This window comes from Coregonus lavaretus (assembly GCF_964263955.1).
Source record: "Coregonus lavaretus genome assembly, chromosome: 4".
Classification (NCBI taxonomy): Eukaryota; Metazoa; Chordata; class Actinopteri; order Salmoniformes; family Salmonidae; genus Coregonus; species Coregonus lavaretus.
In genome coordinates this window covers 7,399,549-7,416,182 of record NC_139991.1, presented here as the reverse complement: position 1 = coordinate 7,416,182, position 16,634 = coordinate 7,399,549, and the positions used below count along the sequence as shown (strand labels likewise).

At 44.2% G+C, this 16,634-nt stretch overlaps 1 protein-coding gene across 1 annotated transcript in view; it reads right to left on the bottom strand.

The window, feature by feature from the left end:
- Window positions 1-1,107: 1,107 nt before the first annotated feature.
- Window positions 1,108-16,634, bottom strand: part of LOC311128442 (disintegrin and metalloproteinase domain-containing protein 10-like) — an 86,807-nt gene continuing 71,280 nt past the window's right edge. The window contains exons 5-16 of the mRNA XM_084160586.1: window positions 15,191-15,291; window positions 12,685-12,849; window positions 10,104-10,196; window positions 8,271-8,454; window positions 5,207-5,370; window positions 4,772-4,955; window positions 4,506-4,656; window positions 4,169-4,352; window positions 3,943-4,051; window positions 3,573-3,793; window positions 3,231-3,357; window positions 1,108-3,040 (exon numbers count right to left, since the gene is read on the bottom strand). Of these exons, the coding sequence (XP_084016712.1) occupies window positions 2,931-3,040; window positions 3,231-3,357; window positions 3,573-3,793; window positions 3,943-4,051; window positions 4,169-4,352; window positions 4,506-4,656; window positions 4,772-4,955; window positions 5,207-5,370; window positions 8,271-8,454; window positions 10,104-10,196; window positions 12,685-12,849; window positions 15,191-15,291 (1,793 nt within the window). The 3' untranslated portion in view covers window positions 1,108-2,930. The remainder of the gene's footprint in view (window positions 3,041-3,230; window positions 3,358-3,572; window positions 3,794-3,942; window positions 4,052-4,168; window positions 4,353-4,505; window positions 4,657-4,771; window positions 4,956-5,206; window positions 5,371-8,270; window positions 8,455-10,103; window positions 10,197-12,684; window positions 12,850-15,190; window positions 15,292-16,634) is intronic.

The window sequence follows — 16,634 nt, the reverse complement described above, 5'->3', positions numbered from 1 at the left end:
CAAAAAAAGAAAAGAAAAGTAAATCATAAAGAAAATTGAAGATACTGTATAAAACACAGCGGACATTAAAATCAGACAGTAGTATTAGACTTTTTCCATTCTGGATTCTCTCGGTTTACATCACTTACATTTCAGAGCACACTTTTCTCAAATAATTTTAGCAAGACAAATGAAAGACAGAAATGAAAATCCCAGGCGCCTCCCCCTATACACATTACTTTACCACAGGATCAAAAAGTCAATGAGAAGAATGATTAAAGATGATCACACTCAGATGAGCCTTACTAATGCCAAAGGTAATGAGAAACAATATTTTACTATCCAGCACAAACCTATCCCCACCAGCACCAAACAGAAAGAACAGAGAAATACATTTTAGAATCAAGGGAGGATCAGTTTTGTTTCTATTTCAGAGGCTCTCTTGTAGACATTGTATGTGGCCATTTTGTCATTGACCAGTTTTGGGAGGAAACAATGCAGGCATTAGTATGTGAAGAGGCCTAAGCTCCAGCACACTCTGCCTAGGGTCTACCTACCTGATAAGGCATAAATGGGCCATAATCAGTCATAAAATATCAATATATAGTCACATATAATTTATATGGGACAAACAAAGTCATCATAAATAAAAGGACTTAGGGTTTCTGGGTTACCTCCTGACCTTGATTCCTAGTCTATGTCCATTCTGAGAAACTCATGAGAGACCTTGGTAACAGGCTTTGAAAGACTTTCAACACCTGCCACACAAAGACAGGAAAGCAAACAGGACAGTACATTTATCCCACATCCTCTCCTCTCCCTACAGTCAGTCAAATTGACCTTCTAAAAGACACCTGAAGTCAATCAGTGCCACTTTTGCAATCTGTTTCCTCAAGCCTCCTGAGACTTCAGCACTCCAAGCTGATAAACAGAGTATATTTGGATATCCTGCCTTCTGGGTTTGTCCTGGTCTCTGTGGCTCTGAGCTGGGGATACATTACAAACCCCACTGACCTCCAGTCAGACTGTGGAGTTGCAATGGCCTCAGGAGAATCAGACTCAACTCCATTTAGGCACATTGTTTATGTCTTTACACAAACCACAGACTATGACATACATGTTTATTTTGGTGGAGATCATCCCCATGGCAGAGCTATGTCCTTCCAATAGAGATGTGGGGTTAGGGAGAGAGACAGGACATGCAACACAGATACGCATCATAGGGGAGACACGACATGGAAATGGTAGCCAAAGAAAAGTTACAGATAATTGGTAGCCTTACCGATCTCAGTTCATATGTACCAGCTTGGCATAGCTGGACACTCAGACATGAAGCCATTGTTGGACTTTATCAATACATTTCCTCCACATACAAATATCTGAATTGCTAAAACAAGAAACAAAAGAAAAAGAAACCAACAATCACATTGAAGCCATCCAGGATCTTCATCTGGCAAACCATTCATCACATTCCTAATGCATGCCATAAGTGTAGAAGATTCCTCAAGCTGCCTTCAAACTGGTATGTAACAGGGCAATCAGTTGTTCCCAGGTCAGCTCTTAAAGACTGTGCGTTTTATTAAGGTAACAACATTGGTGAGGGCAGCTGAGCTAGGTGAGAGCATGTCCAGACCAGTACAGGACAGTGACTGTCTGTGATGCTCTCTGTAATATTGCCCCCTATGGACCCTGGCCTGTGTTCGCAGGCTCTGGTCAAGGCCCTGTGACTTGAAGGATATGATGTGACTATGTTCAGTGGCATAGTCATGAGGTGTAGCACCAGCCAGCCCTCGGACAGCCTTGTATGCTAAAGCACTGAAGATGCTCTCATTTCTCCCTCCATCCTACCCATCTCTCACATGGAATGATCAATAGACAAGTACATCTGCTGTATTTAGTGGTAAGTACATCTGCTGTATTTAGTGGTTGTTCAGCAATTCACATCAATGCATTGAGTCAGAAAAAATAGCTGAAGAGAACAATGTCATTTAAGTAAAACATTTAAAAGCTAGTCACATCCCCAAACTGCACCTCTAGAAGCAAACCTGTCTGAATATGACACCTTCCACCAGCCCAATGATATCCCACTACATCACATCCAAATATCACTACAACTCTGTCGCCTCTCTATACCCTCTTTATTTTTACATTTCCTCCATGTTCTGACAACCGAGGTCTGTTCTGATTCACCCCACAGCAGCTGCTAAATGTGACAGACAGGGCTGTTTTTCGTTTTATTAATCCTGAGAGAGTGAATTAAAACAGTAAATAATCTTTATCAGACAGCAGGAAAACAATCGATTTCATATGATACAAAGAAAATAATCTATATCTCAATATCTGTACAATTGCAAGCAGAAAGAACATGTATGCTTTGGGGAAAAAAAGCCTGCGTATTTTTTCTTATGTTAAAAAATAAAATAAAATAAAAATACATTGGCAAATTAGTCTCTTCTGCTACAATGTCTCACATCCTGGCCTTGCATGGCAGCAAAAAGCCATGTGACCTGCAGTCCTGTTTTCCTGCTCAGGAGGGCAGCACTTCAGAAAGGAAAAACAGATGGAAAGAAAGAATCTAAACGGAGGAGAGGAGAGGCTGCATTACCACAATGCTGCTCCTCTCCCCTGCACTCCAGTTAAAAAGAAAGAAACAAAGGTAGACCACATAACAGAAATCAGTCATTTTCTCTTCCCGTCATTGCCTAGAGCTTTCCTGTAATATCTTCTGCTTACAGCTGTGTGAACGACAGCTCGACTGGCTCCCAGAGCAGTGGTGTTGAGTAAGTCCGTTAGGTCCTGGAACTGTATGTTTTGTCTATTGAAATCAGTTCTGTTGCCAGTTTTAGTTTTGCAGATGGGTGGTTGCAATGAATGGTACAGGTAACTCTTTGGAGTGAAGTGTTCCCACTGTAGGCACTAGGAAGAACCAAGGCAAAGAGGGGCCCAGTGTCTCAGCGTCTCATCTGGCCCAACTGATAGTTCTCTCTGGGCTGGCGTTGGTTGCGCTGCTGCTGGGGCTGCTGGGCATTCGATTGCTGCTGTCTCCTCCTCTTCAACGTGCCTGCATGGGAGACACGAACACACTGCTCTCAACATCATAACACTCACACACATACCTGCATGCATAAAATGAACCAGAGTTACACTTATTCCAAACACATACAATATGATACACTATGAATCTTGTCTCCCCCCATCTTCAGTCTAGCTGGGGAGATACGTTTTTTCCCAAGTGTTGAGGCGTGACGTACCTGGCAGTGGCTTGGGTGGGGGAAGTTTGGGGTTGCTGCTGGGTGTGTGGACACTGCAGATCTTGATGAAACCAGCCATCAGCATGATGAGAGCAATGCCCATCAGCAGCACTGCCCACCAATGAGCCTGGAACACATAGAACACAAGTCATGTTTTTTCAGTGTCGGACACAACTTTCATATTGAAACTGGTCAGAAAATGTTATGTAAAGTGTATTTAGCTCCTGAAATTGTTTTAATGCCAACGGGAGAGACATTTTCAGCAGGAGGGTGAACTAATATTCTGAACAACACAGGTAGCTACAGTATAACTAAGACATTGGCTGGGCCTGGGACACCAACCACTATCCACTCTGCGATGTTCTCGTAGAGCTCTGCGTTGAAGATGGCTTTCTTTAGCCTGGCCAGGGGGCCGTCTGCGTCCACCAGCCGACACCTCATGAACACGTCGCAGTAGCCCTTGAAGTCGTTGCAGGGCGAGCCGGGCTGCAGCGTGGTGATCTTCTTGCTGAAGAAGCGGGCCCACTTCTCAGAGCCCGTGCTGCTGCAGGTGTCTGGTTTCACTGCAGGGTGGGGGAGGAGAGATGGGGAACGCCACTGTGAGGTCACTGCTAACAGCACAGTCTTGGTGGTTTAAGATGCATGTCATAATGAGACGAATGGCCCATAATGGGCCAATGATAGTGGTAACAGGTAAATAACAGACACTTACTTTTCTCCTGACAGCAGACGTGGCACAGCTCAGTCTCGTCTGTGCCTTCAATACTGGCACATGTACACACCTCCAGACTATACTTCTCACAGATGGAGCCAGAGCAGCCCTGGCGGACAGAGAGGGTGAGAGGGAAAGGGAAAACGAGGGGGAGAGTGTCAGCTATGCTCTATAGTCATGATTAAAAGCACTTCAACACACGTTTGGTCAGAGAGTTAGACCATACCCCGTTGAGGCAGACTTGTGTCTCTCCATGGCAGGCGGTGAAGTTGGCTTTGGGCTCAGAGGTGGGGCACTGGGCAGTGCCTCCGTTACACATACCCTGTTCAGCACACTCTGACTCCTCCCTACACTTATCATTGGAGCCCTTGAAGGAGCACGTAGGTGAACAGCATGGACCCTGGCTGGGACTGACCACACAGAACACACACACCAAGTCAGCTTCAACTTACTTTTTACTAAGTCAGAAACAGAAACAAGTTGAATACTATATAAAATAAATACTACAACAGTACGAACCGTAAAAAAAAAAAACATTTTGTTGTACATTATTGACCAGTTACCTGCAGATTTTGCCGGGCTTGAGTTTGCACTTGTTGCCGTCGACCTCGTTGGCGTTGTAGCAGCACTCGTCTTTACACTGGTCACTGTAACCACAGTCACACTGCTCCCCTGCCTCCACCAGACCATTACCACAGATGGGCTGGCCAGACTCTGCACAAACACACAGGAAGGAGTGATGAGATGCAGTAGAGGACACATAACCTTGGATGCCCATTCCAATGACAAGCGCACCCACACACACACAACACACACACACAGCACTTACCCACAAAGCAGTTGCCCCTCTTCTTCTCCAGGACCTGGCTGATGTTCCTCACGCTGCAGATGGAGAACTTGTTGTTGTTGAGCTTGTCTCCTGACGTGGCCCGGGCGTACATGATGTAGTTGCCCTGCTCCTTCTTCTCCTGGGCCTTCGACTCTCCTGGAGTGCACTCTGTCCCAGAGTCATGCTGTCAAATTATAGGGAAGAGGTTCACAGTGAGGCAATGCGTATTCCTCTCCTCCCTCCACAGAGGGCAATAACATAGCCTCCTCCACTACTGTGGCTTTAATCCAAGAGAGATCCTATGGTGAATATCTCAACAAAGTGTTAATCAAGTATATACAACTGATTAGCATGTGAAGTGTGATTTGGTAAGAGCTGTGCACTGAGATAAAAGACCAGGCTACAACCAGACAAGGCCCAGGCCAGAATACTCACCGGAGAGCCAAAGTTGTGTCCAACCTCGTGTGCGAAGGTGATGTGGGAGACCTTGGGGGGGACGTGGGAGGCGTAGTTCTGCACCGTGATGATGCCTGTGTTCAGAGACTTCTTCTTCCCATCAGAGTACAACTTACTCTTCTCACAGATACCCCCGGAGCTCCCTAAGAACACAGTAAAACCACTCATCAAGATTACATACAGTACACACCATGGAGGAGGAGGATTCTCTCTTTCACACTGTACAGCACCCAACAGACTACCAGGACTATATTGAGGATTTCCATGCCATTGAGGATGTACTGTCTCCCATTGCTGTAGTTTCCAACTCTGACACAAGTGACAGTGAAATGAAGTGACACTCTTATTGGAGTAAATTAAACCTGATACTCTGCCTGGAGTGAATAAGCAGAAGTATTTTCTACTGTAGGGGAGCAGAGGGCATTTGGGCCCAGTAGCCACCCTTGTAGGTGAGACACAGACAGCAGCAGGAAGAGGAGAGCAGAGCAGAGCAGCCAGGTGGTGCTGAATATGCCCGCAGGAGGAGAGTGACAGCTCGGGCACAGCAGGGGAGCTGAAGGGCGCTGCTCCAGAGTCGCTGAGAATGCCAATTTCAATCCGCTCACTTACCCATTCTCAAAGAGAGAAACATACTGTCTGGAGCAGACACATAGACAGACATGGCCGGTCAGCTGTATAGTGCGAGTGTGGAGCATACTCACACACTTCCATTTTTCTCAATCAATTTGGGAAACCTGGTTGACTGTTTTGATTGAGTAGTTTCATGTTGTGTTCAAAGGGAGTGTTTAAAGTCAGCTCAGATAGTGGGAGTGAGCAGTAGCAGACAGAGCGGAGTCAGAATAGGCTTCCCCGCCCCAACCTGCTGTACTATCAGATTCAGCTGGCATACTGCCGGTCTGCCTCTGGGCTCCCCCTGCACTCAACACTGCCCTGTCTGAGATCACGGAGTGTGTGTGTGAGATATTATGTTTATTTATTTTCCCTTTTGTACTTTAACTATTTGCACATCATTACAACACGGTATATAGACATAATATGACATTTGAAACGGCTCTATTCCTTTGGAACTTTTCTGAGTGTAATGTTTACTGTTCATTTTTATTGTTTATTTCACTTTTGTTTATTATCTATTTCACTTGCTTTGGCAATGTTAACATATGTTTCCCATGCCAATAAAGCCCCTGAAATTGAGAGAGAGAGAAGGTCCAATCTCTCCTACAACTGTGGACTAGAGAGGATTTCTATTTTCTGAGAATGGCCTGTGTGCTTAGTCATAAGGAGGCAACACCTTTGACAACAACAGCTTTTAAGCACACAGAAACATGAAACCAAAGCACTTTACAGTTTCGCATATATTTGTGTGTGTGTGTGTGTGTGGTGTGGCATGTGGTGTGTGTGTAGGAGGAATGCCTCCATTGAAGTCATTTATGAGTGTGTGGTAATGGATCAAATTCATTAAGAAGCCCATTACCCAGGTCTGACTGGTGTCTCTAGTGGCCGTTTGTTCTCAGTCCACTCCGCTGGAGCATTCTAGGCAGATCTCTTCTCTACTAGCCCACAGCCCACATCCTCCCTCTACAGCTCTACAGGCCCAGATCGATTCAGCCGGTTTAGAACATTGCTTATTTGCCTGTATTGATTCCTAGTGTTTGTTGTTGTTTTTCATCCTGGGTTCTGTGAGTCAGAAGTTAATCAAGACATGTTGACGATACCTGGGCCAACTGACACTGACCCTTCATTTAAACCTCATGAAGGAAAACACAGCCTGAACTCTGACCTCTGGGGCTGCTGCTCATTGAAAGAAGCCTATAGCAGTAACATGTGAACTTGGGGTTCAACTACAGTACTGTCCACTCTCTCTACATCTTGACTATTACTGAGAGGATATCCCGAACCAGGCACAGCCTGCATCTGTATGGACTCCTGTTCTATCTGATTATGACCTGTCAGACAGCACTGTAGAGCTCTGGGTCACCCCTGTCACTGGAGAGCGCACCGCTACAGTCACACTCAACAACTTCATATTATTCTAGTGTGAATCATTCATTCAGAGGTGTTGAGCCTGTACTCGTTTAGCCTACTTGTGTGTGTATGTGTGTGTGTGTGTGTGTGACAGGACCATTTGTGTGCTGTGGCTCTCTTGTTGATTTCTCCCCTCTCACAGTCAACACTACTGACTGACTGACTGACTGACTGGCTGACTGGCTGGCTGACTGGCTGACTGGCTGACTGGCTGGCAGCCTGTCACCACTATGGGGTTGGGGGAGATCAGAGGGAGACCCAGCTGCAGGCTATAGAAAGGGGTGTGTGATCATCTCCATGGACTGTTTCACATTCTACAAATGTCTAAGAACTTCCTTCAGAAGAAGGACCCTGTATGTAGCTTATTTGTCCTTGGGTGAACCTGGTTTGGAGAACGCTGTAGTTTTGACAAACACCCAGGGAGGGATAAAGCGGAAATCGCAAAAGTGCTGAGCGGGTAAAAATTCAACAACTTAAAAATGCATTTCAAGTGGAAACAGCGTGGAGACGATGCCTAGGCAAATCCAGTCCTCCTCTGCCTTGAAAATTAAATTACAGACATGCTGGTGGAACGAGAGAGAGAGGTGGGGGGGGGGGGGGGGGGTGGGGGGGGAGAAAGAGAGAAAGTGGGGATATTGCAGTGACTGAGATGGAGCAGCTTATCAGAGGGCATGTGCTGGGGTTAATGGACACGCTGAGGTTCATTGAGAGTTCTGATAAACATCCTCAGAGTGCAGGACTCAGAGGGCAGAGCAGGGAACCTGCAGCAAAGCCTCTGCTTCCTCTCCTCCTTACAATGGAGCGATCCCATTAGAGATACTGGAGCCAGGGAGTCTCTCACAGACCACTGAACACTTGGGTGACTTCTTGGATCCTTCCTACTCTTTAAGAAGGCATAAATGTCCACTATTCTCAGTTTTCTTTTAAAATTTTCGACTGAATTCCTACCCTGAGAGTCTTTATGCCAATGAATGCAGTACACAAGTTCAATTGGTGTGTGTGTGTGTGTGTGTGTGTGTACCTGCAGGAGCTCCGACCCAGGCCAGGCCCAGCACCCCGTCATCAAAGTCCCTGTCGCTGAAGACGTAGGCCAGGCAGTAGTCGTCATGGTTCTGTTCTGAGTTGAGCTCCAGGAACTTCTCCACCCCGATGTTAGCGAAGCGGAACGGATTGGTGTTGTCCCGCTCATCACTGGTCGTGTTTATCTGAATAGATAGAGAGGAATGGGCTCACTGAATAGGTCATGAGCAGGTAATCACACATACACGCTTATGCACACGTACACTACCAGTCAAAAGTTTGGACACACCTACTCATTCAAGGGTTTTTCTTTATTCTTTACATTGTAGAATAATAGTGAAGACATCAAAACTATGAAATAGCACATATGGAATTCATGTAGTAACCAAAAAGTATTAAACAAATCAAAATATATTTTATATTTGAGATTCTTCAAATAGCCACCCTTTGCCTTGATGACAGCTTTGCACACTCTTGGCATTCTCTCAACCAGCTTCATGAGGTAGTCACCTGGAATGCATTTCAATTAACAGGTGTGCTTTCTTAAAAGTTAATTTGTGGAATTTCTTTCCTTCTTAATGCATTTGAGCCAATCAGTTGTGTTGTGACAAGGTAGGGGGGGGGGTATACAGTCCATATTATGGCAAGTACAGCTCAAATAAGCAAAGAGAAACGGCAGTCCATCATTACTTTAAGACATGAAGGTCAATATGGAAAATGTCAAGAACTTTTAAAGTTTCTTCAAGTGCAGTCGCAAAAACCATCAAGCGCAATGATGAAACTGGCTCTCATGAGGACCACCACAGGAAAGGAAGACCCAGAGTTACCTCTGCCGCAGAGGACAAGTTCATTAGAGTTACAAGCCTCAGAAATTGCAGCACAAATAAATGCTTCACAGAGTTCAAGTCACAGACACATCTCAACATCAACTGTTCAGAGGGGACTGTGTGAATCAGGCCTTCATGGTCGATTGCTGCAAAGAAACCACTACTAAAGGACACCAATAAGAAGAAGAGACCTGCTTGGGCCAAGTAACACGAGCAATGGACATTAGACCGGTGGAAATGTGTCCAGCAGCTCTCGCGCTGTCTGACAGATTTTCAGCTCAAAGGCTCTGTATCTGTATGCTGTAGGCATGTGATAAATAAGATATGCCTACATAACGAATATACTGTACACAAGTGCCAATTTAATTCCACTAAATTAAGCAAGTTAACCTATAGACCGATACATTTATTTCCATCGACTGGTATTTCCATCAATGAATAGCCTAAAAAGCATTATTTCGCAACATGATTTTTCTTCTTCTCCCGGACAATTGACCAGCGCCAATTTTATTTATCAGCTTTACCATTTTTTTTATTGGCCAAAAGCAGGCTATTATCGGCTAACAGAAACCCCCCACCACACACACACGAGATAGGGGAACAGACTGGAGCTCTGTTGGGAGGGCCTACAGTAACAGGTCCCTGGGGTATTGGAGAATTGACTTCACACATAAAGGCCACTGTGTCTACATCACTATAATCATCGCTAAAGGTAACTATGCTAATGTGTGTTTGAAGAGAGAGTGGGAAAAGGCTTTAGACAGATAGAGAAATTATTCTACTTAAAAAGTTGCCAGCTCCTTGGCCCCAGAGAAACCTTTTGTGAGAGTTGTTTTGAATTGATTTTGGAATGGGGCCCAGAGCTCCCTACTTTAAATGGCAGCTGGTGTTCACCTGAGGATTTTAAGGATTTATTAGGTCTCTTGGAGTGTGGTGGAATACTGATGAGTGAGGCAAATAGTGGCGCCCACCCACCCACCCCCAGGCCTGAACACAAATAAACTCACCCTGATCCTTTTGACCATGAAGCTGATGTTGCGGATGCCCATGAAGTCAGTACCCTGGTAGATAGAGTCAATGGCCTTTACATGGCTGGAGATCTAGAGAATAAAACAGTTACCATTAGATTATGAGAACTGTGGAACAACTGCACTGCAGAGAGAACATCAGATAAATCATAGCATGACATTAAAGACATGACATGTCTGTTACCCCACCAATGAACACATTCAAAATATCTCTAATTACAGAATCACTGTGTTCAGCCTATTGAAATCAATCTGTTGAAGATTTGCTCCACACTGTCCAGCCCATCCTGTAAACAAGCCTCTAGTCTCAGAGCTAAACAGCTATCATAACGAACACATTTACTTCTTCATTATACTGAACCTTTGTCTTTATCTCACCTATGGAGAGAGTGAGTGTCTACAGAAATTACATTTTAATCAGCTTGTCTCTCCTTTAACTGGACCCTCTACTGTGGAAGGCAGCATTTCATCTGCATCTGATTCATTAGACTATAGAACTCAGTCAGGAGGAACAAGTCTGCCCTGCTGGGCTGGTTGGCTGAAGGAAGCCAACAACAACTGATCAGACCCACAGACAAACACTATTCTGTTTGTAATCGATTTATCCTGCCGGAACTAAAGGGCAGGCCCTGATTTCCCCCCTGCCGAATGACTCAGAGTGTGTGTGTGTGTATTAGGGTCGACTGAGATTTCTTTAGTCGAGCAGTCGCAAATTGATAAAAAAATGTAATGGTGCACAAGACACCTGCCTGATTCGCGCCAGTCTCAGTGGACTAATCCATTGGCACAGTCCATCTCTCTAAGACATGTGCTACTGAAATTGTAAATGGCTATATTATGTAAGAATAATGGTGCAACACTAATAAATTAAATCATATTATATGCGCTTTCTACCGCAATGGATAGTGGTCGTTGTCCACGGTTCTGAAACGTAATCTTCAGTGCGCCGTTGAATTGGTGCCTTTTCCTATATGTTGCTATGTGCATGATAGCAACATTAACCAGCATATTGGTGTTGAGAACAATGTGACGGAGGCAGCAGCGGAGTGAGGAGACGGGGAAACAGCCCTTGCCTTAATTGAGGAGAGAGGAAACCAACTTAATTAGGTCTATCATAAATAACCTAACTGTTAAACGTGCCTGGCTTTATAAATTGTCCATTTAATATATATCTACAGAAATAAGACAGATCCTGCTTCTGTTGCCAGTTTGAGTGTTTGTTTAATAGCCTACTGATTCCGTGAGCACCAAGCATCACACAACTGCAAAATGTCATATAACGCAAATATTTTATCTTTGCTATGCTGTAATAAAGGCTTTGAAACTTTTTTTTTCATTGTAAGTAATACCAGAGTCTGTTATATTGTAATCTAACAGCACCTGTTTGTCACACATAAAATGCACGCAGCTCTCGCTCCTATACCCTCCTTTTTCTTGATTATTATAATTATTATTATGACTATTATGTATCAATCAATCAATCATTCATTCGTTCATGTCATCACACAGCATACGAGTCATTCATGCTTTGAAATGCAATCAAGCATTTTAGTTTTTAAATCATTTAACAAAGGGAGCGTTGGATAATTAGCCTAAACATTAAACAAACCGGAATTCACGAATGCATTAAACTGTTTTTAGTCTTTGCTGTAATAAAGGCTTTATATATTTATTTTTCTTATTTTTCTTAGTTAGAACAGACTCTCTGTTACATTTATAATTTATTTAGTGTTGTTTACACTGTTCCAAATGGTCAGAAATAAATTATAATATTGTAATCTAACAGCACTTGTTTGGCACACAATACTCATGCAGCGCTTGCTACTATACCCACTTTTATCTTGATCTCCAATCTTTTCCACAACTAAGTCAAATGTCTTCCACACATCTGACTTCCCCTTTCCCTCCTGAGCAACCAGTAAACATTTGGCCGTTTTTCACGTCCTCCGCATCCATTTTGCTGTCGACATTACTGTGTTCGGAGTTTGTTATAACCAATTTATTGATGTGATTATGATAGGCTATAGGTCAGGCCCTATTGATCACGTGCATGCACTGCATACATGTTTTACATAAAGAGAGCAAGGGTTGAGGGAATAGGGAATGTTTTTCCTAAACAAATTAGGTATTTCGGTTACAGAACCAGTCAGAAACAAGTAAGAAACAAAATGGCTGTAATTATGTTGCAGCTTCAGCACAGACAGCGCGATAAACACTTGCTGTGCTGTGGTGCCTGTTCGCTGCAGCAGGGAGGAGAGAGACAATGTGCACCAGTCACACAGGCACTCACTGTCATTTCATTTTAACACAGCGTGGCCATCGGGCTCCCTTCTTGAGTCATTTGTGTGTCTTAATTATTTCATCAAACAGTGAGCTTAAAGCATCAGACAAGCTCAGTGCATATAGTTGATTTTATTCAAACACATAGGGTGTGCCTATATATGGAAAAATACATGTTTCAAAATGTAGACCAATAGATTAATTGAAAGAACAGATGACTCTCGGTCAACCAATATTTTTTTTTGTCTGGGATGCCCTAGTGTGTGTACACCCTCAGTACCTGTGCGATGACTGCCTCTCTGGTGCCGTAGTACTTGAAGAAGAGGTGGTCAGTCTGGATGAAGAGCTGGCAGGTGTTCTTCTCTATCTGAGCTGCTCTCTTCTTCCTCAGGATCACTGGACCATGTTCATGGGACCTCTCCTCCTCCACCACACTGTTGGGCTCCTGCAGAGACAACAACCAGAGGAACAACTACCATTAGTCAACTAGGAGGGAGAGATGAATGTGAGGGAGAGTGAGGTGGAAAGAGGGGAGCTGGAAGAAGAGAGATAGGGGAGCTAGATCGAGAGTGGAATGTGGAAGGTAGAAAAAAAAAATCCCATGTCTTCAGATGTGGAGAAAGAGGGCCCTGACTTCTGAAGGGAGTAGGGAGAGGTCTTCCAGAACATGGGGAAACATTTCCGGACACACCCCTGGTCTGGTCTAACTCATCCCCTGAGAGAGAACACTAACACCTCACCCTGCCGGATGATCTGTGACATCACTCTACTCAGTCATCCACAGAGCTGAAAGGGATAAGAACCCAGGAACAATAACAGGAATCTGGCTCTAGGTACAGCTCCAATAACAAGTCGGACTTAATCACTTCCATGTTTCCTTATCATGCTAATCGTGCTTACTGTTATTTTACCATGGAGCAAGAAGATGTGAGGTGGTATTTATTGGGATTCAAGAACTAAAGGGAAAACTGATAACACCAATCACAACTTGGTAATAAAATGGGTTGCGCAGTACTGGTTTTCCACAGCATGCCTGTGGATGCAATATCGACTATACAGATGGTGTGTATGTGCTATGTTTGTATGGTCCTCCAGTACTGTGTACAGAATATGTAAGTGATTGTATAGTAGTGGTGAGTGCTGTATAGCTACAGTGAGGGAAAAAAGTATTTGATCCCCTGCTGATTTTGTAAGTTTGCCCACTGACAAATAAATGATCAGTCTATAATTTTAATGGTAGGTTTATTTGAACAGTGAGAGACAGAATAAATAAAAAAAATCCAGAAAAACGCATGGCAAAAATGTTATAAGTTGATTTGCATTTTAATGAGGGAAATAAGTATTTGACCCCCTCTCAATCAGAAAGATTTCTGGCTCCCAGGTGTCTTTTATGCCGGTAACGAGCTGAGATTAGGAGCACACTCTTAAAGGGAGTGCTCCTAATCTCAGCTTGTTACCTGTATAAAAGACACCTGTCCACAGAAGCAATCAATCAGATTCCAAACTCTCCACCATGGCCAAGACCAAAGAGCTCTCCAAGGATGTCGGGGACAAGATTGTAGACCTACACAAGGCTGGAATGGGCTACAAGACCATCACCAAGCAGCTTGGTGAGAAGGTGACAACAGTTGGTGCGATTATTCGCAAATGGAAGAAACAAAAGCACTGTCAATCTCCCTCGGCCTGGGGCTCCATGCAAGATCTCACCTCGTGGAGTTGCAATGATCATGAGAACGGTGAGGAATCAGCCCAGAACTACACGGGAGGATCTTGTCAATGATCTCAAAGCAGCTGGGACCATAGTCACCAAGAAAACAATTGGTAACACACTACGCCGTGAAGGACTGAAATCCTGCAGCGCCCGCAAGGTCCCCCTGCTCAAGAAAGCACATATACAAGCCAGTCTGAAGTTTGCCAATGAACATCTGAATGATTCAGAGGAGAACTGGGTGAAAGTGTTGTGGTCAGATGAGACCAAAATCGAGCTCTTTGGCATCAACTCAACTCGCCGTGTTTGGAGGAGGAGGAATGCTGCCTATGACCCCAAGAACACCATCCCCACCGTCAAACATGGAGGTGGAAACATTATGCTTTGGGGGTGTTTTTCTGCTAAGGGGACAGGACAACTTCACCGCATCAAAGGGACGATGGACGGGGCAATGTACCGTCAAATCTTGGGTGAGAACCTCCTTCCCTCAGCCAGGGCATTGAAAATGGGTCGTGGATGGGTATTCCAGCATGACATTGACCCAAAACACACGGCCAAGGCAACAAAGGAGTGGCTCAAGAAGAAGCACATTAAGGTCCTGGAGTGGCCTAGCCAGTCTCCAGACCTTAATCCCATAGAAAATCTGTGGAGGGAGCTGAAGGTTCGATTTGCCAAACGTCAGGCTCGAAACCTTAATGACTTGGAGAAGATCTGCAAAGAGGAGTGGGACAAAATCCCTCCTGAGATGTGTGCAAACCTGGTGGCCAACTACAAGAAACGTCTGACCTCTGTGATTGCCAACAAGGGTTTTGCCACCAAGTACTAAGTCATGTTTTGCAGAGGGGTCAAATACTTATTTCCCTCATTAAAATGCAGATCAATTTATAACATTTTTGACATGCCTTTTTCTGGATTTTTTTTTGTTATTCTGTCTCTCACTGTTCAAAAAACCTACCACAAAAATTATAGACTGATCATGTCTTTGTCAGTGGGCAAACGTACAAAATCAGCAGGGGATCAAATACTTTTTTCCCTCACTGTATAGGGTTGGTTTCACAGTGGGGTGTTATCAGCTCACCTTGAGAGGCTCCTCCATAGCTGAGGCCTGGTACTTCTTCATCCTTTCAAACACTGAGTGGTCAGCACAGCCTCCCTCTGAGCCATACTTATGAGGGTAATCTGGGAGGAGAAGAGGAAACCATCAATATGAGCTCAACCATATTACCAGTAATATTGGTTCTCTCAGCTTTAGGCTAAACCTGTTTAGAAGGGGAAAGAAAAAGGTTGTACACGAAGCCATAGTGTTGCCTCATCTACTCTATGCAAGGCCCTCTAAAACATACCAGTATAACCTTATTATCCCTAGCAGCAACAACTCATTCACCTGAGGGTGGAGATATCTTTCAGAGCATTAAATGTCTGTTCATTAGGACAGAAAGAAGCTGTAGTTAATCTCTCTCTCTCTCTCTCTCTGTGTGTGTGTAACAAGGCCTAACACACAGACTGTCTACGCCAGGGGTGTCAAACGTCCGGCCCACGGGCCGGATCAGGCCCGCAAACGGGTTTAATCCGGCCCGCGAGATGATTTTGAAAAAAAAAAAGTAAATTTTTTTTTACAAAAATAAATACAAAATTGTAAAGTATAAAAATGCGCTGCAATTTTTCAATAAAATAAACTGCTGTTCCAATTGCGTCCACTGGATGGCGCAATAGCAATTGTGTTAAGCAAGCAAACTGTTTATACCGGGGCAGAGCAAGTAGGTCAAGCACGTGCAGCCAATGAGCTACTTTGTTTTGCCCGCGATATTTATTACGGCCTCTACTTTTAACATTATGTGCTTTGGCACCCTCATTGCCCCAATATGTCTCTGTCAAAAAAGAGAAAAGTGGACGCAGAGTGCAGAGAAAAATGGTCATCCTATTTATTCACGGAATTGAATGGGAAAGCTGTATGTTTGGTGTGTTCAGAGCATGTTGCAGTGCTGAAAGAATATAACCTTCGTCGCCACTATGTGAGTCTTCATGCCGACAAATATGTCAACTTTCAAGGACAGCGGAGATGAGAGAAGGTGAATGAACTGTTGGCGGGTCTGAAGAAAAAGCAGTCTGTGTTTACTCACAGCCGAGACATCAGTGACGCTGCAGTGAAAGCTAGCTACCTCATTGCTAATGAAATCGCAGTGGCTTCAAAACCATTTAGTGAGGGTGAATTTGTAAAAACATGCATGATGAAGGCAGCGGAGATTGTGTGCCCTGAAAAGCGGCAGGCTTTTGCAAATATCAGCCTGACAAGAAACACAGTTGCAGACAGGATTTCCGATCTTTCAGTGGATTTGGACAGCCAGTTGAAGCAAAAAGTAAAGTCATTTATTGCGTTTTCGGTTGCAATTGATGAAAGCACGGACATTACAGATGTTGCACAACTGGCCATTTTCATCCACGGAGTTGATGACACATTGACCGTCACCGAGGAGTTCGTGGAGTTGGTGCCGATGACAGATACAACGACAGCAGCTGATATT